The following is a 23593-nucleotide window of genomic DNA, read 5'->3' on the forward strand; positions in this document are numbered from 1 at the left end:
GTGCTAACCTCTTCCTGTTTGGGTTGCGGAATGGTTGACGCACTTCCTTTGTGCCAAAATGTGAGCTTTAATTTACCAAGGGCAGACAGGATTGCATAGTGAAAGCAAGGCTAACAGGGAACCAATTAAAATGCCAATGGTATCATTATTTTTTTAGCCATTCCATTTTTTTATGCTAAGCTAAGCTAACTATCTGCTGGTAGGTATTTCCCAAAATGTCAAACAAGTCTTTTAACATTCGACAGTCTGCGTAAACTGATATTAGTCATAGGTACATACATAATACTCAACAGCACTATAATCTGTGGGGCTAGCTGTATGTATGGAGACACAGTGTCATTATTTCAACTTTGAATCAAGTGTGCTTACTATATATAACTGACTGTAAAATGAAGGAACTGCACAATGTTACATGTTCGTCCTAATCCAGATGTTGTCCAGCTCACACATAATTAAAATGCAGTAATGTCAGTGAAAGTTCCAATGGGATATTTTCAACCTTTAAACTCAATAAAATTCAAAAATGTTACTTTTTACAGTGGTATTTGGACACGCTGTACAGTAGTTAGTGTATCTTTCTCAGTTGAGGAGGAGAGGATTATATTGTGTATATATCCTATGATGTGTGCGTTTTTGTGTGTTTGTAGACACGCATGCCTGCACGCAAGTCAACCTGGCTATGTTTCTTTCCATGTTCCTACAGAGCGTCCTGTTTTCAGTGTAGCCCATTCCTTGCCAACAAGCCAGTAGGCCTACTTCTACCCACATACACGTACACTCGTAAAAATGGGCATATTGACACATCTGTAGCAGAGAGTAGTTAGTTCAGCTTGTTCAGACAGTTAGTTCAGTACACAGTTAATTCAGCATGTTAAAAAAAAAAAAAAGACATTATTGTTTAGTTAGATAACTTTTTTTTGTGCTGTTAACAGGGCATTTTAAAGGAAAATAGCAATGTTGTGTCTTACTCCCGTCTCACACTCATTCTACAGTCAGCAGTGGGATCTGACTGTCTCTTCACGTACACTTTGAGCATCCTGGTTGTTGTCCTGAGTTGTTATCCATCATTCGGGCAGTATTAACCCTTTTCTCAAAGCAATAACTTACTGTAGGTAACTGGCAGTGAAATCAGTTCTTTCAGTTTGCACTGAAATTAACAAAACATACAGAACATACACATTCAGACTACTGGGATTGGCTCTATCAATGTCCTCGGACATAAGAGTGTCTCTAAAATCCAAATCATACCGTCAGAGCCGTGCCATGTGGAATTGCTTTCAGACCGGGGAACACAAATATCCTAAAGTGGACAAAACAGTGGTATTTTCCTTTAACGCACCCACACTGGAGCATCATTGTGAATGTACGTACATGCACACTACCGCTGTATTGCTTTCCTACGGTTCAGATGAGTCAAACCCGCACCGTTCGATGCCACCCCTTTCACCTTGCAGTACATTCAGCATACGTACGTTTATTCATGTACAGTGTGACCTCGGCGGGCGGTCTTACACAAACTCTTCAGATTAACATTTTTTCACCCAAAATGTGTTTTTTTGGAGGAAGGGGGGGTGGGAGTTATGGTGCCCAAGCCTGCTGCTCTCCCCTTCCACCCTCTCACCCAGTCAGATTCAGCTGATACAACACACAGCATCCACATGTGACAGCACACATACAGTAGTTTCCCCATCAAAGCGAATATACGTATGCCGAAGCACTGCTTCAAAGATCAACACAAAAGAAACGTGTGCTGGCAGAGTGTGCCGATGTTTAAAAATTGCAAAACATTCTCCTATCTTTCTCTTTAAATGAAATCATCATCATTTCTCTTAATAAGCAGCCACGGCTCAGAAATAATTCAACAAAAAGGGGCTTGTAAGAGCGCTGATGAACAGCTATGTTCAGATCACTGCTAAGAGCATACAGACATGTTGATGAAGAGTTCACCAGCTAAACAAGGACACACTCACTCTGGGCCCACACACCCTACATCCATGTGTTACACAGCTTAGTAGTTTGTGTATCAACTGGAGTTTTTTTCTTCTTTTTTTTTTTTTTTTTTTTTTACATTTATTAAAAGTAAGACTAAATATTCAAAAATACTGCAGATTGATAAAAGAAAAGAAATACTGAAACTGAATATTCAATGTAATATTTTCTAACAAACCTTTTATACCAAATCTGTGCGCCTGATTCCCATTTACAAGTACAGCACATACAGTACATATTGTATGAACAGGCAGTGAAATGCTCACTCCACACACACACACATCTCCCTCTCTCTTTCAGCTCAAACAGTCCAATTCAAACCCTCCTGCTTCTTTGTCATGTCAAAGTTTAACATTTTTACGTTTCAGGGGACACCGCTAATTAGAAACCAGTGTTGTGCAAGTTACTCATAGAATGTAATCAGTTACTCAACAGCAACAGCAGTTGGTTACATTACTTCAGAGAAGTCATATCCCCAACTGAAGCCCTGGAAACAGACAAAGCTACTCTTTGCTAGCAAGCTAGCAGCTAACTGCCCAAGGCTAAGCAACGAACTGTACGCGTGTTCTCTTCATGCTTTTGCCTCTTATGGTAACATTATCGCAACTATAATCCTCTGTACTAGGTTCATGAATGGTGTCCTTTTAAATGACATTTTTTGTTAAGAATGAAGGTTTTAACGGGAGCCAATCTGAGACAAAATTCAGCTATGTTCAAGGTTTCCCATAATGCAAAAATATACAATATTTATAGGTGACACTATATCTGCAGTTGAGCGGGCGTGCTGATGTGTATTTGCACTTCAACATGAAAGTATTTTTGGACATTGCCAGTCCAACAGCCATCACTGTTGAACACGCCACAGCAAATGTATGCCTTTCAAATGCATATCCAACAAACATAATCTACATGTGCAAATATATTTAAAGTCTATTGTCAATGAATGCTTAAGTATGGTTGAACCCAAAACATTTTTCTCCCACATTGTATCCGTACAATATCTAGGCGCGTTGATAGTTTTGGTTTTATCTGTCCAGGATTTAAGATTTCTGCCTTTACCCCAACACAATGGCGGTGAATCTCAGAGACACATAAAACCTAAACTGTTTGCATGGCTACTGAGTTTGTCACTTGGGTCAACCAACCATTTAAAGCATATATCTATAGTAGTCTGACCTTTCTGTACAGTGTAATTTTTTTTTTTGCATTATGTGTTCAGATACAAGTGCAACAACATGATGACAAGCTTCAGTACTGTTCTCAATCCAAAGCTTGTAGAATCTTTAAGATGTCCATTCCATTTTCAGATAAATATCTTTGCTCTACTTTCTTTTCCCTTCTCTCATTTGACCAATCACTCCAATTCAACCAGTCTTCATCACTTCCTCTTTGTCCTTCCCTGTCTTCTACCTCTTCTACGAATTCAATAATTTACTTCCCCCTTATTGGCAACCGTCTCTCTCACTTTCACGCTCCCTTTCATTCAGTTTGACAACCGTGACACCCATTGGCTGTTGTACATACTGTATTACCTACCAAAGTGCTTTACAGTTATTTATTCAGCATTTTTGTAATCCATTTCCTCCACCAGAAAGAAACAGGGACAGGGAGAGAGACACACGCCAAAAAAACGGCGAGGCATGAATTCACAGTCGATGTGTAATTTAGCATTCCTGATGATTGCCTGAATGTGACAGAGGAGAACCTTGCGGTCCCCCATCGATCCTCCTCTCGGAAACAAGAAAATAAAACACATTTATTGCTCCATTTCTGATTCAACATTGTCTCTCTGGTTCTAGAAAATATATATGAATATATCTATGCGCCTGGGTTACTTCTCGTAACTTCCCGATCGGTTGTAACAAGGTAAATGACGTCACGATAGGAACAAGAAAACACACGTACGACACACAGGAAAAAAAAAGCCCTGCCCTCGTTGGGTGACCAGCTGTCCTGCAGCAGAGCTACCCGCCCCCCCCCTCGCACACACACAATCAATCACATTTTCACACGCAGACTTACTTTTTCACACGCATACACATGAATCAACACACACACTGCACACAAACACACAGAGAGAGGGGAAGGGGGCACTAGCACGGTTCAATGCCAACAGTATTCTTTTTTTTTTTTTTTTTTTTTTTTTTTTTTAACAATAGGATGAACCAGAGGAAACCTCTGGCTTGTTAGCTCCCCGTGCTAATACCAAAGCTTCAGTTCAGTGGACTAATAAGTACAGTATGTTGCTGCTAAAACAGCCGGGTTTCTAATCCAGACGGTCACATGGCATTCTGACCCCCCCCTCTCTCTTTCTCGCCCCCACAGCACCCTCCTTCAGTCCTCAGTCTTTCATCTGTGATTAGACAGCCGGGTTAGTTGGGGAAGAGGATGGGGAAGGGTGTAAGTCGACAAACGGATCCCAGTCTTCCTCTCTTTCTTTTGCCTTTTCTTTTTTTAGCTGTTTTTCCTGCGAGTCTTTTCGTCCCTGGGTGAAGGTGTAGAGAAGACAAACATGCGTCCAACACACACTAGTTATAGTGGCCTGCTAGGAGCCTGTCAATATTCAGTATGTCACTTGTAATTGTCAGCATGAGTTAACATTATTAATGTTATTATTATTATCATTATATTATATATCATTTACTCTAATGGTGTCTTTAAACTTATTTTTTGTGTTTGTTTTCATTCATCTTCTGTTATATTATAGCTTTCCCTACATAGTTAAGTGTCTGTGTATGTACTAGGCGGTTGGGTTGCACCACACCAACACCTGACTCCCTACTGGCTGACATGTATCATCCTCTCGTTTCTTGTCCTCCAATCACAAGATGCGCGGCGCCGAGCGGTCATTGGAGACGGTCTTGCGGAGGCGGACTCCTCTCCTAATGGTGGTCAACATGTCACCGGACCCTTCTGCCCCTTCTGTCCCCAACGGAGCGTTGGAGGGTCCGGTTGGCGGCAGAGCTGGGTCATCTGGGAGAGCGGGAAAAGGAAACTGCCCCTCTCCGAGGGCGTGCGCGCTGGCTACCAACTCGCCAATCTTCTCCACTAGGCTGTGCCGATTGGCCGCTATCATTTGATCCTCCTCTGATCCGGCTCCTGAGCCAGATCCTATTGCAAGGCCTCCATGCTGCTGGGCGTAGACCTCCAACGCCGCCCCCGATCCCCAGGCGGTGTTAGGCAGGCTGAGGCGCTTCGGTGATGCCTTTACATAATCAAGCGCTCCCTGCCCATCCTCGACTCCGGTAAAGAACACACACTCCTCACTGCCCACGCGCACCGGCACACCGCCCGAGTGCCCTCCACCTGCGTACCCGCCACCAGCTGCGCCAGGTGAATGCGAGTCTCCGGGAACTGTGGGTGTCTTTACGGGCACGATGGGGGGTCGGATGGGGATAGGTCCCGCACTGGACAGCGTACGCCTCACGCCCGGTTTGGTAGACGGGGTTCGGCGGATTGTGGCGGTGCCTGGAGTACCTGCTCCACCTCCACCAGGTCCCCCGGGTTGTCCTGGTATGCCATGACCCCCAGGACCAAGAACCCCACTGGGTAGGCCGGCTGTGCTGGCTGGCCTCTTGGTCTGGATCATGCGCCGGTAGTTCTGGGCGATGTTAGAGTGTCGAGGAATGGTGGAGGACTTGTCAAACTCTGTCTGTCCATCTGGTCCTTCAGCATCACCGTTCACTGAGTAGCAGTCATAATCTGAACCTAATATGGAGGGGAAAGAGACTGTTGAGTGTTTGAGGAGAGAATTTCTATCAAATGAAAGAGACAAAAGAAACTGTACAGTTGTCGAGTTATTAGATCAACACAGGGATATAAACTGCATTTGGATGGCGTAAGCCAAAAACTGACAGCCAGCATTGTGTTGCACGAACACGTCTAATATTTTTTAATTATCTTATTATTGTCATCTCTAAGCTGTTGTCAAGGTAACTGTAAGAACTCTCATATACTGTGGAAGCTGCTTGAATGATTAACTTTGTTTGACTTTGGTAATTCGGCAGAGCTAAATATTTATATTTTTAAAAAGATACTTTCAAAATAATTTATAATATCATCCTTTGACAGGTTGGCCTTCCTGATATTTTGCAAAACATAAGATGATGAATGTGGAAAGGAGATATAAAAAAAATTAGTTACTGTTACATTATAAAGAGAAGTAGAGTATTTACATGTCTCCTCAGAAGTCAATGCGTGCTGCCATGACAAATGATAACTCAGGAACAGCTTTTCAAGCTTCCACTTATAACAAACTTTCTTCGTAGCTTTACCTGGTTTTTAGGTTTACTTAGACAATGAAACTGTGTGGTTAGGTTAAGGCAACGAAACCTTTGGTGGTTTGGGTTTAAAAAAAAGACATTTGTTTGTTTGTGTAAAATAACTAAGCTAAACCGGCTCTACTAAAGTCTGTAAAGTCCTTAACAACCTAGGGTAGAATAAGTAAACGTTGACTTGGTTTCACACTGGACATGAACTGCGGTCTCCTGGGTGTAAGTCTGGGTATACAAGTTTGTCTGACCTCTCCCTCCTCTCGCTATTGAAACTACTCAGTTAGTCTAATAGTGACGCAGATGGCGTCCGTATCAGAAGCCAAGGGGCACTGACCACGCTGGAACCTGACACTCTGGGAGAGGGACCGGGTTGCTTTTTCCACTGACCTCTGCATTTTTCACTTGCAATGATGAACTTTTTATTATCTTTGTCAGATCTCCACTGTTGACATTACTGTTAAGCATAAACATATGGCAATAAAGGCTAAAGTAAATTTCTAAGACACATTTGGGTGAATGTAAACATTCCACAGGATAACTGCTGCATGACTACATGAATCTTCCACAGCATCACCCACGCCGTACGTTTAGCTTGATTGACATTCTGGCTCTACTTCTGCCTTCAGAAATATAAAGTGTTTCTTTTCACAAAACTTTTAAATAAAAATGTTTACGCTCACTGTGGTTTTTGCTTTTGTTGTAAAAAAGTTAATGAGCTAAATGGGATATGGAAACGTCTTTGCTGAATACATTCCGACATAGCGAGCATTTAACTCACAAGAGTGCTCAAAAGTACAAATGTAAATGCTTGTCTTTGTCTCTGGACGGCATGAAACATGGCCAATATTAGCTGACATTAAAGAACAATACAATTAGACAAATATTACAACTTCCTGAAGACATCTCTTCATTTGTTCATCGTTGATGGGTTAGAAGGCCAAGGTGACTTGGTTGTTTCTGCTTCTTCTACTGGCAAAATTAGAGCCATTTGTAGCCTAGGACTTGTGACCAAACTATGCTGTAGCCTATTGTGTTTGTTCAAAAACAGTTGATTTTTTCCTCCTTCCTTTGGCTTACTTACATTGAAACACAACTAACGCAGCAACAACAACAATTAAACAACCGGAGGAAGAAACCCGGTTTCTCCAAATAATTATGGGTGAACACTCGAAGTTAATAAAAAGGCGGATAGCTGATTAGAGTTTCACCTTGCGAAGGAATGGTGTCCTCGGAGCAGGATGGGGTTGTGGTCTCTGTGCTGTAGCCACTGGAGTACTGCAGGGAGTCTCTGTTGCTTTTCTGCTGCTCCATACTCAGTCCTCTGGTCAGCACCATGGCCAGGTCGCTGGCTGCTGGAGACACCTCCTCCCCATGCTGAAGACGGACAGAGCGAGGCCGCGTTGGTAAGATGTTTAAAAAACTATATTCCAACTTCTCAACCTTTTGTCTGATGGCGCCGCGCGAGTGGCTGCCTCTTACAGCAGCTCCTGCTCACCTGTGAGCTTTTTCCTTTAAATTGTGTTTTTTTTGTTACTTTCAGTTATTGTTGTTTTTCTACTGGGTTTTTTTATTGCTTATTTATCTTGTCTTCTTCTACTATGTCTCTTGTGTGCACTTTACTCTACGCTGCTGTAAGCCTGCAAATTTCCCCGCTGCGGGACTAATAAAGGATTATCTTATCTTATCTTATCTCTTATCATATGTGGGATAAGTAAGAAATGTGATGAGCTTCAATGAGCTCAGATATAGATGAGTGAAGGCAATGCCTGTGCTAATAATTCACAGTTCACAGATCACACTCTCCACAGTAAAAAACGTAATGGCGGCTGAAACTCAACAAATGCTCTAATGCTGTAGGAACTCCATCCATTTCAATCTTATATGAATAAATGTATCATAATAATTTACTGAATTTATTAAAATTCAGACTCTATCAAAGTTCCAAAGACAAAAAAAAGACAATTTTTTTTTTTTTTATATAGGTGAGTTCACATGTTGTAATTGCTGCTCTTTATTTCATCAGCCTCTGTTATTTACGTAGTTAACTAACTGGATATAATGTTTTCAACCAACCTTTGTCTGTTTACAATCACTTTTAATGTTGAGACACATTACTGTACATCTCCCATGTTGTCTCTGGTGGTAAGCAAAGTAACCTGGTAACCTACCCTGAGTGGTCTTATATGTGCTTGTATTTATGCATGGGTTCATCTTAACACAGGCAGGTGGAATTACCACTACTAATTGGTTTGGATTCATTGTGGGTCAAACCCAGGGGAGGCAAGTGTGCTGATACCTGTACATGTATTTTTATAATGTTCTCGACTGTATTTCATATTTTTTATTTATCGCACCCTACCAATTTTCTTTTCTTTTTCTTTTTTATTTCCCCTTCAAAGAACACCAGTGAGTGAAGGGGGGACCATAAGCACATATTTGTATTTTCTGTATTAACTTTATAGCATATGGCAGATCTGACTGGGCAGCTTTTCAAACTCAATGTACAGATGCTCTGCTGTTGCAGCTGATTGACCCCCAAATCCTAGCATGGCTACTTATAGGCCGTACAAATGTTCCAATATCCTTCCACATGCCTGTCCTAATCCAATTTTTAGTGTTGTTCTACTGTAGTTCCCCTTTATCTCCGGGCTGCTTGTCGCCGTTACCTTGGCAGCGATGTTTGCCGGGGTCATCCTGTGTCTCTGTGCGTCATCGGGGTGGGACGGCCCGGCATACCCCTGGGAGCTCGGCGACATCTCGTTCTCCCTCAGTCTATCCAGGGGTTCCTTCCTCCTCTGAACTGCCGCCGCCGCCACCGGCTGCTCATACTGACCTGCTTTGGACCAATCCTGAAGGGGCGAGTCAAATTAATAAACAGGAAGCAGCCAGGTGGGATTAGCAGGAGAGACTTGTCCACTATCCAGCAGTTTGAAGCCCTTCATCTGAGTGCAGAGAGAGGGGGCCTTTACGGGGTGGGATTGTGCGTGGGTTGCATGGAAGAGAGTGTGTGTGCGTGGGTGTGTGTGGGCAGGGGGCCTTTTGGAGCGTTTGAATGTGTTTATGTTGATGAGTTCGATTGGTCAGCTCTCCACATCCTGCTGAGTTTTGGCCAATCTCCAGTAGATTGCAAAACCAGTGAGTGAGCAAGGGGAGGCCGAAAAAAATGAAAAATAACAGAATGCATGCACACACAGCAGGTGGGGATGAACACTTTAAGGAAGTGAGGCAATGTGGTGATGAATTAATCAGGTGTCGAAAATGAAACTAAAACAAACCCCGTGCATTGACTGAAATGTATTAAAAACAGAAACAGAAGGGAAAAGGTGCAACTGAAGAAATGGAAGCGAATGGAGAAACAAACCTTCCAGATAGGAACCTTTGATGTGGGAGAGGAGGAGCTGGATCCGGGGGGGCAGTTATAGTGTGGGGACTCAGGAACAGGAAGAATGACAGAGAGAGGCCTGGAGGAGCCAGAGTGAGAGAGAGCGGGGCGGAAGGTAGCGAAGGACGAGCCAAACTGCGGGATGAGAGACACAGTCACGTCGTCAGAGGAAGACAAAGACAGAGACAGAGGGACACAGAGACAGAGGCAGCCGGCTGGGGTGGAGGATCCACACCTACTGCACAATACACACTCACACACCACGTATCAGTGTGAAACTGAGCAGCAGGAAGAGATCAGCATCAGATTTAGAATAGAAAAGGTCCGAACATACAACTAATGGCTGCTAAGTCAGTGATTTCTAGAGAGCCTACATTACACAGCTACAATATACATATCTGTTAGGAAGGCAATGGGATGTGTTAAAGCAGCATGCATTTAAATAATCCGACGCCTTTTTATTTATAGACATTTTCTTCAGTAATTCTGCATCATTGTAGCACAGAATTAGATGATGGTAACATGATAAAAAAAAACTTTTTTTAATGTGCTTATAAAACAGTTTTAATATTGGTGGAGCACTGTTTTGGATCCAAAGTCAAAAAGTCATGCTTGGATTGTCCCTAAAGAAAATCTTAGAGAAGCATCTGTGCACTGCTCTTTATCAAAGGTGGGAAGTTAACCTTCATCCTGTAAGTGTTTTCTCTTGTAAGACTGACACTATGCTTGTAAACTCTGACAAAGCATACGTTTCACCTTTGTCTCCAAGTTTTTGGGTGCTGCGTGTTCTTCACTTCGTTCTTCGTCTCATTGCTGTCCCCCTGAGGACTGAGTACTGACCTTCTGCAGCTACAGTCATTTTAAGTGTTTCTTTCTTCCTATCAGCCACAGGGGGCAGCAATGAGCCAATTCTACTTTCAAAAAGAAATGGACGTGAAACAAGATGATTCAATTTATGCTTTATCATCAGAGTATTTGGCTATTAATGATAATTACTTGGAGACTGTAGGCCTGCAGGGACGGGCTGTCAGTGTTGCTGACTCGGTGACTCTCTCGCTAGATTTAGAGACTTTTAGTGCTACTTCTGCAAGCTACTTTAATTTGGAAAGAGATGGCAACACTGGGCTGTTTTTGATTTGTTTTTTCAATCTATTGCATTTTTGCTCATTTCTCAACATTACCAAACGTAGCTGTAAACGGTTACACTCAGTTAGACTTGGTAATACTACCAATACTACCAAGACTGTTTAAGACCTGTTTACACAGATACAGATATTAAACTTTCGCTCTACAGCGGGACGGTGGTTGTTGAAACTGATATGGTGTGTTTCAATTATTTTAAGAGTACTTAAAATACCAAGATAATGTGAGATATGTGCAGAGGAGAACATAAGTTTCATGGAGAACATAAGTTTTATCAGAAGAACAGAAGCTATCTTGATGTTATCAAGGTAACCAGTGGATGTGGAGCGAACAATCCATCTCCAGAATGCACGCCACCCCAAATTGGAGATGTATCACACACTCACTGCCATCAGATGGTTGTAAAGGCGTTAATCAACTGAAAGAGAAGGCCGTCATACATGCAAGCTGTTGCGGATGACAGATGCTGCTTAAAAAATCCGACATGAATATTTAGTCTGCCTCGCGAGCATCATTGGATTTGTATTCACGCTGCAGACAGATGTGCGTGCTGGTCAAATGATGCATAATGAAAAAGGAGAGAGACAAGCTCTCGAGCATAAATAAAAGGAATCTGTGATTTTGGAGAGGTTTATGTGAGTGGGCCTGCACCAGCTGAAGTGGTGAAAACAGCACAGAATACAAGCGTTCTGCTCATACTTTTTCTGTTGACCTGATCTTAGTTGGGGAGTGGGGGGGCTAAATTGTAAGTTTTGCTGAATTGCCGGTGACACTCCGCTGCAGCGAGCCACCAAAATACAGCAATATATAAAACATAAGTAGGTAAAAAGAAATAGTCCTTTGAGTTTAATTCCCTCAATAACATACTGTTTATTGAGGAAAGCATGGAAATGCATTTATTCAACAAAAACCTGATGTCGGGGGAGCGTTTTTTTACTCATTGTTGTTTGGCAGGTTGATGGCGGTTGATTTGATGGTGCTTGATATTGTACCACCACAAAGCATTCTCTGCTGGAGAGTCCATTCAGCCCACAGAGAGAGCTGCTACTGTCTGTTCTGCTGCAGGTTGGCCTAACTATCCAGATGTCTCCCACTGTTTTTCAAAAATCCATCAAACTCTTTACACAAAACTCCTGCTACCTTGGTGAACGCACCTGATCATTTTAAACAGCATGTGTGGTGTGGTTTTGTCCTATAATGATTTTTATACTACCACAATCATCACAGTTGTTTGAACAATAGTCCCCCTCTTTCACCAAAAAATGAAGGTTCAGCCACCAGAAAACAGTATTGGAAAGAATGGAACTGTTTCAGTGAAAATAATTGTTGAAAGGTTGTTGAGTGAAATTATAACTGCAAGCTGTTTTAATGGATTTCTGAAATCACTTAGAGACCAATTTGGGTTGGTGAGAAAACTTGTTGCGGAACAGATGGCAGAATGTCCTCTGACCGAGGCAACGACATCAGAGGGTTTAAACTTTGTATGGATGGAGGAATAAAAAAAACTTACTGTCCCATTGTGTGGCTGCAACAGAGCCGATTGTCTCCTCGCGAATAATTTATTTACCTTAGTTGCCCAAGGGAAATTCCTGTGTTGAGTTTGGCCAAAACATAACCTTGTGCCTTGCTTTAAAAAAAAGGTGCCTGGATGTCACAAAAATGTCATAAAACAATGTATTTACGTTGTTTTCCACTTTCACCTAAATCTTTTAATCAACTTCAGTCTCTATCATCACTACAGCACCAAATAGTCATTCATTTTCAGAATTGTAATCCTTTAAATGCTAGTTTGTTTAAATAATGGCACTGTTTTATTAAAAAAAAATATGTTTCATTATTTTATGTATACTAAAGGCAAGAGGGATTCCCAGCAACATTGATTTTGATACATTGCATCAAACAATGCAGTGCTCCATAATACAGCAGCAATGCTAGTGGAAACCAGGAGAAGAGAAGCATGTATTTGCCCCATATGGCAAACATGAGAAAATGACTCAATCTAGTGGAAAATAGTAAATTCTACAATTTTGAAGCCAGCACGCTACAGGTTGAAAGCCTAATAGAATGCATGAGTCATGCTGTGATTTCCGATGGATCAAACATTGGGGTTTAAATATGTTTCAGTTGGGACATATTTGTCTTTAAGGATCTTATTGCCTGAAAAAAACGCAGCCACTGTATGCCACATATGCATAAACACAGCATTAACGAGTTTAGGACACACTCCCTTCAGAGAAGGCTGGTAAATATGGGCAGTATGTGCACAGATTACAGGATTTCTGCATGATGAAGCACTTCTTCTGTTTGTGCCACACTTTCAATTATTGAAACTGTTTAGTGGTTTAAGTGCTACGCTGCCTATAGGACTGCTTATTGTACAGTATGAATGAGAGTACTTACAGTGGTGGGGGAGCTGCATTCACTGACTGACTGGCATGTTTCTGAGGCCTCTGACGATGCGGAGCTGGAGGACTTCTACAGCGGGAAAACAGAAAAAACACAAACGAAAATATGATCAAGAGTCCATGTGTTTGTCCGTGTGAGCACCATGTCTCCAAAGCTTATACATCCTCTCTTTTTTCTTTTAAACATGCTAAAAAATACCAGTGAATTACCTGGCTAGTGATGTCAGAGGGCATAGGCGAGGGGGGCTTGGAGTAGATGTTGGCATCCTGGGACACGAAGCCCGAATCGTGGGAGGAGACGCTGCTGAGGCGGTGGGCGGCGATGCCCCCTGGTGGCAGCGGCTGATGCGGCAGGCTGCTGCGGTAGCGATAGGAGGAGGATGAGGAGGAGGAGGTTGGTGAGTGGGGCTGCGAGCCTCCACCACCTCCGCCAACACCGCCGCAGCCTCCCCCGATGAACGGGAGGCGCTACTGTGGGCGCTGTTGACACTGCTGCAGGGGGAGGGAAGGTGCAGAGGAGCGGGGGGGGGGGTGGGGGGGGATGGAGGAGCGTGAGGGGAGGATGAAGGTGACGTTTGCCATCAGTAATGAGGGTGGATGGAGCATGATTACAGGGACGTGTAAAAAGTGTTGGGTCCGTTTAGGAGGACAGAGTTGAAAACAAAATTTGGAGATGGGGGGGTTGATTTTTGGCGAAGGTGATGAGGTTGATGATTGGAGGATGATGGAGGGGTTGTGTGATGAGGTTTATGTGGTGAGGCGAGGTTCAGGAGTAGTTCACAGCAAGTTGTTGGTTCAGCAGACACATCAAAGTCACAAAAGAGTCACAGTTAAAAAGAGGAAAACCCCGAAGAAAGAGAAAGGAATCCAGGTAACCAAAGAAACCAAGAGAAAGAGGGCAAGTCACGTGACCGAGAATGAGAGGGCAAGTCACGTGAACACAAACAAGACGCAACAAAAAGGAATGAAAGACAGACAAGTGGAGAAAGAAGCAAGCACAGAGAATGGCAGATGTGGTAAGGGCAAAGGGGGGGGGGGTAAAAGGTGGGTGGGGAGGAGGGGGAGACAGAGAGTGTGTAAGCTTATGAGGCACACACACCCAAACACGCACACACACACAAAACACTGCAGGCTAGAGGCTGTGATCTCACATGCTTTAGAGCGGCGCCTTGAGGGCGACTGCTGCTACATGCAAACACTGACGGGGAGTGATGCTTTTTAAAAAGACCTACAGAAAATACATTCCTAGTTTACGGTCTGATTCTTGTAGTATTCATTTAGCTTTTTAAAGATTCTGAATGTGAGTATTGGATGCATTTGCAACTAAAATTCAATATGTTTAGCTGTTCATGTAGAAAATCCACATAGTTCTACAGAATGTGTCTGTGTCTGAAGGCTTGTGGTTCGTTTATCAGGAGGTCGCACTAAACTGACAAACAGTAATGATGGACTGAACACAGACAGACGACTGAACAGTCACAGTGAAACAGAAAACATCAGTGAAGGCTCCTCTTTCTTAAAATCACTGAAAAGCACCCTGCAGAGCGGGTGTAGGGTGTTGCTCACATTTGTGTGTGTGTGTGTGTGTGTGTGTGTGTGTGTGTGTGTGTGTGTGTGTGTGTGTGTGTGTGTGTGTGTGTGTGTGTGTGTGTGTGCGCGTGTTTGTGTGACAGCACCTGCACATGCTGCTCTTGCGGGAGCAGGAGCTGCTCGGGGACGAAGGAGGGGTCTGATAGGACCAGCTGTAGTCGGACCCCTTCAGATCCTTAATCACCTGAGAGAGAGAGAGAGAGAGTTTGATTAGTTTATTTCTTTCTTCTGTCTTTTTTGTGATCCGTGTGTGTGTGTGTGTGTGTGTGTGTGTGTGTGTGTGTGTGTGTGTGTGTGTGTGTGTGTGTGTGTGTGTGTGTGTGTGTGTGTGTGTGTTTAACCTGTTCACTAGCTGGGGGCAGTTTGTGAGGATCGGTCGTCAGCACAGTGAGGTCATCGATGATGGCCTGGAGGTGGGTGATCTCTCCCAGCATGGCGATCTCTCCGTTCTAACAACAAGGAAAAAGAACAAGGACTCTTATTTCCCGCTGACCTCGGTGTCCTACAATCAAAGTCCAAAACACACATCAGACAATAACCAGCTCTGTACTATAATTCAGAGGTGAGATGTTTTACCAGACTCATTACTAAATGTCTTTTGTCTTTTTCCTAAATGTCATTTTAATACCACTTAGACTGTCACTTGTCAAGCGCCAGATATTCCTACAGGTCAACAGCATGTTTCTCCTGGTTTCCTGTGACAGCTAAAACGAGGCGTCGGGGCACGGTAGCTACGATCAATGTGTCAATCATCATAGAGGGCAAATCTTAAAATCGAACAATGAAATTAAAATGATGTTGCAAATAAGGGACAGTGAGTAGACTGTGTAAAAAACAATAGTACTTAGTTTTACCCTAAATTTGCCATATCACTATATATATATATATATATATATATATATATATATATATATATATATATATATATATATATATATGATTTGATATAATATAAATATTCTGTGATATAATATTCTAGTGATATTAATTTCAGTCATATTTCTCAGCCACATACACAGTATTGTGTTGTACCTCATGATTAATAAATTCTAATAAATAACATAATATTAGTGTTGGACTTATTGTACTTATGTTTGGTTTAATAAAATCCGAGGCAAAAAGGGTAATTTAACCTTAATGCAATATCATAATAATTTACTGTGATATTAATAGTTCTAATCTGATACGGTCACATCCCTCTATGTCAGTTCCTTTGCAGTATGCTGCCTCTCAGTGGAAATCATGTGCAGTGATGGTGTCTCTTTTTTTTTTTGGTATTTTTTGCGATCACACAGCCGACAGCCCTCCAGTCAAATGAATAAAAGGCACCGAGCGTGGACTGTAGTCAGTGGAGCTGCTGGGCAACAGCAGATGTAGAGTCTACGGTCCACGCTTTGCAGAAAGTTTCCCCCCCCTCACCACAACGGGCTGCAGGAAGCCGATGACGGTGCAGAAGCGACCCCTCTCCTCCACGAGGGCCCGGCGCACCGCCTGCTTCTCCGTCTCCTCCATCAGCAGACACATGTCCGTCACGTCCTGCATGGCGCTGTCCAGCTGAGGCTGCAGGTCCACTCGCCCTGGGGTGGGGGTGAAGGGGGGGGAGGGGGGTTAGAGAAGACACATTTGAGATGGAAGAGAGTCAGAAGGGCAAGTCAGAAGAAGCATGTCAAGTATGAAAGGAAGAGGAGAGGTGGAGAAAAGATGGAGGTGGAGATTGTGTCGGTGTTGTAAAGAGAAGAAAAGGTGTGTGGGGGAAAAGAACAACATTAACACGAAGATCGGCTATATCTTGTTACCAGCCCCTGCTTCCCATAATGCACTGCCCCATCAACCCTCTGGGTGAGACTGAGGGAGCAAAACACTTTCTCGGATGTTTCGGTTCGGTATTACATTTTCATGCTTTATATTAAGCACATCTTTAGACAGACAGCAGCCACCCTAATGACACAATGTCCTGCATACTAAAGAGCATGTCTTCCCACTCCTCTTTTCTTATCATGTCCCCATAATGTCTTTGCGTGTGCGCAGGTGTGTGTGTGTGTGTGTGTGTGTGTGTGTGTGTGTGTGTGTGTGTGTGTGTGTGTGTGTGTGTGTGTGTGTGTGTCTTGGTCCTGCCATCAACCTGTGGCCCGGTCCATCTACACACCTGCCTGCAATCAGCTCATCATCTCACACACACCTGCGCATCCACCCTCTCATCTTCCACCTCAGATGTCCCATCCTGTTAAAACCTCACTCCCTGTGTCTGTGTCTTTATGACCTACATCTTATCCTTTATTAAGCTGGGTTTATTGGCTGTAATATTTCTCTCCTTTATCCTCAGAAACTAAACAGATTTGATTTGTAAAATACAAACGCTTTGTCACGTCCCTCAGCATCCGATACCAACATCCTTTAGCATGCGTATGAGACGCACTGGGCTTTCAAGTATAACTCCAATGTAAACCCCTCAGAATCAGGATTAGACGCTCTGAAAATGCTCTGGAAGTATGATGACAGTGTTTGTGTATATTTATATACTCTGTTTTTTTTGTAGCTTGGACCACAGACATGACGTTTCAGTAAAATTCAACAGGAAGACAGTTCAGTCTTGTGGATACTAACAATTCTATTACTCCATATGTCTGTATCAGCTAAGACTTGGTCTAAATGTGTGTATAGTAAGTTGATCATAAGGTGTGAGTGTGTGTGTGATTTCCCCCTTTCTGCCAGCGTATCAGATGTAAAACAAGGTAATGACAGCACAGAGCCCAAACACCAATAAAGTGTTTCTGCCCTTAAACTTCACTACTCGCTGTTATCACGCAGCGACCCGTTGATGACTAAAGGTGAGACGTAGAAAACCTCAATGATATCTACTGTTAAAAGTAAGAAAATGTGAAATGCAATGGATGGAAAGCCAGACATGAAATAAGTCCTTGTAGTGTTACAGCATGCACAAGAGTCTCTGCAGTAACGGAGATGGAATGACAGGAGAAGAGAGATAAGGGGGGGGGGGGGGCATGACAGCAGAACGTCAACCTGCCGTGTGACTACAAAGCTCATAGTAGAAGTCATGCAGGAATCATGGAAGAAGTTAAATTACATCATGCGTTTGTCGGGGGGGTGAAACTGCACCACTCCGACTTCTCCAACTGACTACAGAAGCTCAACTCTGATCGGTCACCTGGAAACAAACTGACGTGTGAAGCTTCTTTATGAACTGCTGTGTTGCAACTACTTTTATTTTTTTTTAAAAAGCTGGCTAGCTGGTTTCATATATTTCTTTCGAAATAGAAATATATTTAAGACCATTTTGATATCTATTACATAAGCCCCTCTCAGCTTGAAAGAAACCCCAAACATGTTGGTGCATTAGATGGAGCCCAGGGGGCCCCGAGAGCTGCACGTTTAACAGGTTCAACATATGGCAATTAGTTTGTGGTAGTATAATAAGTGAATTGATTATTGTTTTAATGCTGTATGCACATCAATAGCACATTACAATCTTTAAATGTAAAATTATATTTATTAAAAAGAAATTCTGTAGCCTGAGTATTATTGACCAATCATGTTCGAGCAGGCTCTGGTTGAATGCAGGTAAACAAAGTGACAATTATTAAGCTTTTCTATTGGCTTAAAAATTAGCTTGGTAACTGGCTACTCTTGAAAAACAACCCATACGTACACTTTAGTCTTTAAACTCCAAATTCAGTCTCAGACCAATGCAAGATGGGTTCCAAGACTGAGGCCACACAGGAACACACAGTGTCACCTGCAACTTGCATGCCTTGAGAAAAGAACACTTACACTTTTCAGCTACTTAGACTAGAGATGACCTGAGGGCTTTACTGAATGAAATGAAGGAAGTAACACAGGTGTAATATGGCCTTGTGTTTTTAAGGGTTAAACTAAAACAGTATGGGATTGAACACCTCCATTGTTAAGGAGGATAAAATCCACCTTTAAAAACTCAATCTTTTTCAAGTTACCACAAACTAATACCTTATTTCTTTAGGGGCCCCCAGGTTGGTTTGTCTATGAAATCAACTTTCATGACTGTTGCATATTCCATAAAATAATGCCCTAACATGTAAAAAAAAAAAACCTTTTCCATGATCACTGGGTATCACAAATGTAGCAATAAGCCCTCAGTAACATGCTGGATAAACTGTGTTGAGCTCAACTACACACATGCGTGTTTGGCAGTCGCGGAAGAAGGATGAGAACGTGAGTAAAAAAAAGAGGAAGTGATGCAGCAGAGCTGTAGCTAGCGGTAGACTGATACTTACCCTGGATCTCTATTACAGGGGGCAAAACCACAGGGAGGGAGAGACGAGGGGAGACAGCAAAAAGGAAGCAAAATAAGAAGAGAGGAAGAGGGGGACAGAGAGAGAAAAGGGGGGGAGAGGGCAGACATAGCAGAACTTATTGTTAAGGTTAGTACAAGCAAAAGAGCAAATTAACTGCTGCAACCAAAAAACAAATAAAGAAATAAAAACACCACCAAGCATCAGCACCGACGGGCCGACCAGTCACTGACAAACATAACGGTAAAGGACCCTGCACTGTTTCCAAGTCAGTTTTACCAAAAACGCTTTGCTTTAATTATTTCATTAATTGTATGTATCACATTTCATGTATTACAAATATTTCTTAAAAAAACCCAATAACCATTCTAAGTACATCATTTGTACTCAGAGTCATTGAGTTGTCTTACTAACAAAAGATAAATGACATAAATAAAAAGAATGACATTTTGAAATTTCCTTTTTATGCATCCATCTGCCCGGCAACTGTGGAAGCTGCTCCATAAAAGAAAGCACTAATTATTGGTTGCTGCATCACTGAGTGAAGTGTTTCAGGACAAATGAGAAACAGACCTGCAAAACACTTCAGCACCACAAGATGGCAGTCTAAACCTACCAATTATTTTGCCATAGACTGAATGAAGCCTTTGGTTCTTGATCTCGACAAATGACAACATTGTCTCTCTGTGTGTGTGTGTGTGTGTGTGTGTGTGTGTGTGTGTGTGTGTGTGTGTGTGTGTGTGTGTGTGTGTGTGTGTGTGTGTGTGTGTGTGTGTGTGTGTGTGTGTGTGTGTGTGTGTGTGTGTGTGTGTGTGTGTGTGTGTGTGTGTGTGTGCAGTGAGTAAAATCACTGTATTTTTGTCTGTTTTCTAATGATCACTAATACAAATAACATCCAAACCATAAATCAACATTTGATCTAGTTATAGCCAAGTAATATAGTTGTTGGTGTTCATTTACTATTCACTAGCAGCATCACTAATGACAGTGATCACAGAGATACCACCTGAACATGAGCTACACAGAACACCACTGATTCTAGTAGAATTGATGTCATCTTTGTGAGCTTGCAGAGACACTGTTTGACCTCTACAATGTGACTTTCTGTCTGTTGTGTCAAATGTAACGGGGAGCTTGAGCTCAGCTGCTGACTGTTACCTTTGCGAGCCTTCTTCTGTAGTTTCATGGTGTCAGAGGACTTCTTCTTGATCTCGTGGCGTGACCTCTTGTACTCTGGAAACAGGACGAACAGGGCTGCTTTACTAACAGGGAATGTAAAGCTCTCTGTGTGAATTCGCATCAACTTACATTTCTAATATAACTTCAATGGAAAAGCTATCAGAAGCTATGAAACCAAGAGCTCTCTGATAAAGACTTAACATAAATTAGAGGAGAACAATGATCCTTATTGAGGACAGTCAGCTTTGAACAATATCTTTGTGTCAAGTGAGGTGTAGCGGAAACTGTCAAGAAAGCATTTTTTATGTGATCTGTAAGTGATGAATACATTTATGATCTTATCAATCAAGTACTTTAGCAGTCCTTCCCTGTTTGTCACTATTTATGAAATATATGAGACAGTTACAACCTTAACTCATAATCCTCATAATAAAGGATTTATTTCTTAACACCCTTTGTAAGAAAGAACATAAATAAGAACAAGGGTATCAATACGGTGCAGCATGACTTGCAGTCGGTCAGCGTAATTTAATTTCCCCATGTGATGGGGAACTGTCCGATGAATGAGTTAGCCGTTATGTTACTGTTACAGCCTCTGGAGATAATCGGTATTGTTGGTTTGTTTGTCTGCTGAAAAACAGCTGGCCCTGATTGTCATGAAACCTGGTGGAAGGGCGTAGCATGGGCGAAGTAAGAAGCCTTTACTTTTTTGAGCAAATCTGAATCACAGGGCGGATATACGCATCATTGTTCACTTATGGTATCATGTTACCTGGTAGATTACTTATTGTAGATTACATGTAATGGCGATTGTTGAGGCGATAACTCGTAAACCCTCTCTCATTCTAAAGTATTAGAAGTCTAGGCCTGCAAACTCATGAGAATATTAATCAAATTGGGTTTCCTGTATTAGATTTCATCGTGTCACTGGAACTTGTAGCGACGTCCAATGCTTTTTTCACCTTCACAGTAATCAACAACCATCGCACCTCGCAACATTGTTACTTTTTCTTGTAAAGCTACTTCAGCCGGGCACCATGTCTGGGGCTAGAACTTAATTCTGCAGAGGTTTTTATGAATTATCTTCATAACCTGCGATGCGTTTGTACCTTTGGCATGATCCTTGTCCAGCTGGTTGGCTGTCTTCTTCCAGTCCTCAATCTTGTCCTGGAGAGGAGTGATCAGACTCTCCATCAGAGCACTGTGGGAGAGATTTAAGAGGGAAGGTACATCAAATTAAAAAACAGATTGGACGTGACTCCAATAACTACTGCTTTACTTCATTCAAAATTCAATGGTAGGACATAATGTTCATTGTGTGGTTGACAAGAGACTGACTTTGTGTAAACAGTAGCGACCCCCATGTTCCAAAAACCAAGCCCCATTGACATTCTGGAATGAGATCCTAACATATACTTCCCTCCACGAGTTGTTCCACTTTGTAATTTAAGTATCTGGAACACTGCCCCTGTCCCTTTACATGCATACATATGTGATACAATTGCACACATTTGCAGTAAATGTAGGTTTATTGGAACGTGTGCACTTGTAGACAAACAAACAATAGCCTTTGGATTGACTCAGCCTTCAAAGGGATCCCTGTCATTAACCATGGTGATAGATCATCATCATCATCATTATCATCACTATCAATGTAATAGCTTGAGCCATGGAAAAGTCATAAGAAGAGCATGGAGAATGAAGGGAAAGGCAAACAGTGGTTGAGACAGACTCTGGGTGAGGTTTCCAGAGTGGTCTGTGTTGTGTGCCAATAGCTGTATCCATTTACAGTCATTCCAAGATGTTCAGACAAAGCAATGTTCTCTAATGGAATCCATGCAGCCGAGAAGAAAACTTCTCATAGGGAGCATCATAACACTAACGGAAAGCCCCGATGAGCTACAGGGTAAGGTCAACAAAGGAAAAGGAAAGGACGGAGGTGATGAAGGAAGGGGAAAATGAGCGAGACATGTATCTTACTTGGTAAACTGGCGGAGCTTGGCTTCAATGCTGCGATGCCTCATGCACATCCTGGTCAGAGCTGAACCGATGTCCCTGGTTGCCCCTGGAGACACAAAGCAGCCAGGTTCATATGATGAAAGACACACACACACCCACACACACACATACACACACATACAGATGTTACCAACAAGTCTCATTGCACATTTACCACCAAAGGCCCTTTTGTGCACCACAGAAACCACACGAAGCTGTGACCGATATTTGCATTACAGCTATTAGTGCTCTGTGTAATGTAAATGCTGGTGTAAAGCATTGTGTTCTTCAAACAGATATCCTTTTACATTCAGCCAGTATTTACACAAGACCCCGATCTGACTCCCGTAGATACTACACACACACACTCCCCGCTTCGTCCAAATAAAGTAGTGTCTCGTGAGTGTGTGTGTGTTTGTACAAGAGCCAAACTCTCAGGGACCCAGTTCCGTATGCGGCTAACCTGCAACTGTAAACAGCAGTCTATTTTAAGGCACAGTAGGTCCACGTGGAAAACGCTGACCCCGGAGTTAAAGTCAGTTTAACTGATGGCAGACACCGCTAATTTCCAAACAAGGTGCTCGCCGCTGCTGCCGAAGCACAGGTGGAGAGCAAAATGGGATTAGAGCTTCACTCTCATGTTATGTACTTAAGAGACTTTCCAGCAGAGGTATGGTTAATATAGTATACAGCGCCACGTGAATACCATAATCACCACTGCCACAGAAATGTACACACTGGAAAATTCAGATTAAAGAGCAGCCAAATGGGATTTCCTCAAGAGACACTGTTTATCAAAGGGGCTTAGACGGGCTTACACTGGAAAACGCAGGGAGAGCAGAAGGGGGGCGGGTGTTATTGGAAAATGTTATGCACCAGATTAATATTTTCATCAATAAATTGAAAAATTCAGTGCTTGAAAAGAAAATGGGGGATGGAAATTTCTCCAAAATGATTCAGCCAATGATTTCAGAGTGAATATTAGGAAGTTCTTTGACAATATTCAAATTTTAAATTGCAAAGTGTTTGAGTTAAGATTTCTTGTTTTTGTCAGAGCTCTAAGTTCACAACACACAAAGCAGCACTAGTAACACTTTAGTGATAGGTAATGTCGGATGGTTGGTCAGTCCACCACTTATGAACAGACTGAATCACCTTATTCAGTTTTGATGCCCTCTTTTGTCACCATGAGGTGAACATTTTGGGTTAGGAATAAACTATCCTGACAACTTAAAAAAATGGATTGTTAATAAGTTAATAAGTTTGGTGCAAACATTTAGGGGTCCCCCCAGGAATGATCGTTAGAGCTTCGGTGGCTTCATGTAGTAGCATTAGCTGATCAAT

General features: G+C 42.4%; 1 protein-coding gene across 1 annotated transcript in view; it reads right to left on the bottom strand.

The window, feature by feature from the left end:
- Positions 1 to 4713: 4713 nt before the first annotated feature.
- Positions 4714 to 23593, bottom strand: part of mtss1lb (MTSS I-BAR domain containing 2b) — a 68358-nt gene continuing 49478 nt past the window's right edge. Inside the window, exons 4-15 of the mRNA XM_054610777.1 lie at positions 22232 to 22316; positions 21361 to 21452; positions 20231 to 20305; positions 16203 to 16360; positions 15125 to 15232; positions 14870 to 14967; positions 13404 to 13548; positions 13189 to 13263; positions 9625 to 9780; positions 8930 to 9112; positions 7472 to 7637; positions 4714 to 5697 (exon numbers count right to left, since the gene is read on the bottom strand). Coding sequence (XP_054466752.1) covers positions 4811 to 5697; positions 7472 to 7637; positions 8930 to 9112; positions 9625 to 9780; positions 13189 to 13263; positions 13404 to 13548; positions 14870 to 14967; positions 15125 to 15232; positions 16203 to 16360; positions 20231 to 20305; positions 21361 to 21452; positions 22232 to 22316 — 2228 coding nt within the window. The 3' untranslated portion in view covers positions 4714 to 4810. The remainder of the gene's footprint in view (positions 5698 to 7471; positions 7638 to 8929; positions 9113 to 9624; positions 9781 to 13188; positions 13264 to 13403; positions 13549 to 14869; positions 14968 to 15124; positions 15233 to 16202; positions 16361 to 20230; positions 20306 to 21360; positions 21453 to 22231; positions 22317 to 23593) is intronic.

The sequence above is a fragment of the Anoplopoma fimbria genome, chromosome 2 (genome assembly GCF_027596085.1).
Source record: "Anoplopoma fimbria isolate UVic2021 breed Golden Eagle Sablefish chromosome 2, Afim_UVic_2022, whole genome shotgun sequence".
Classification (NCBI taxonomy): domain Eukaryota; kingdom Metazoa; phylum Chordata; class Actinopteri; order Perciformes; family Anoplopomatidae; genus Anoplopoma; species Anoplopoma fimbria.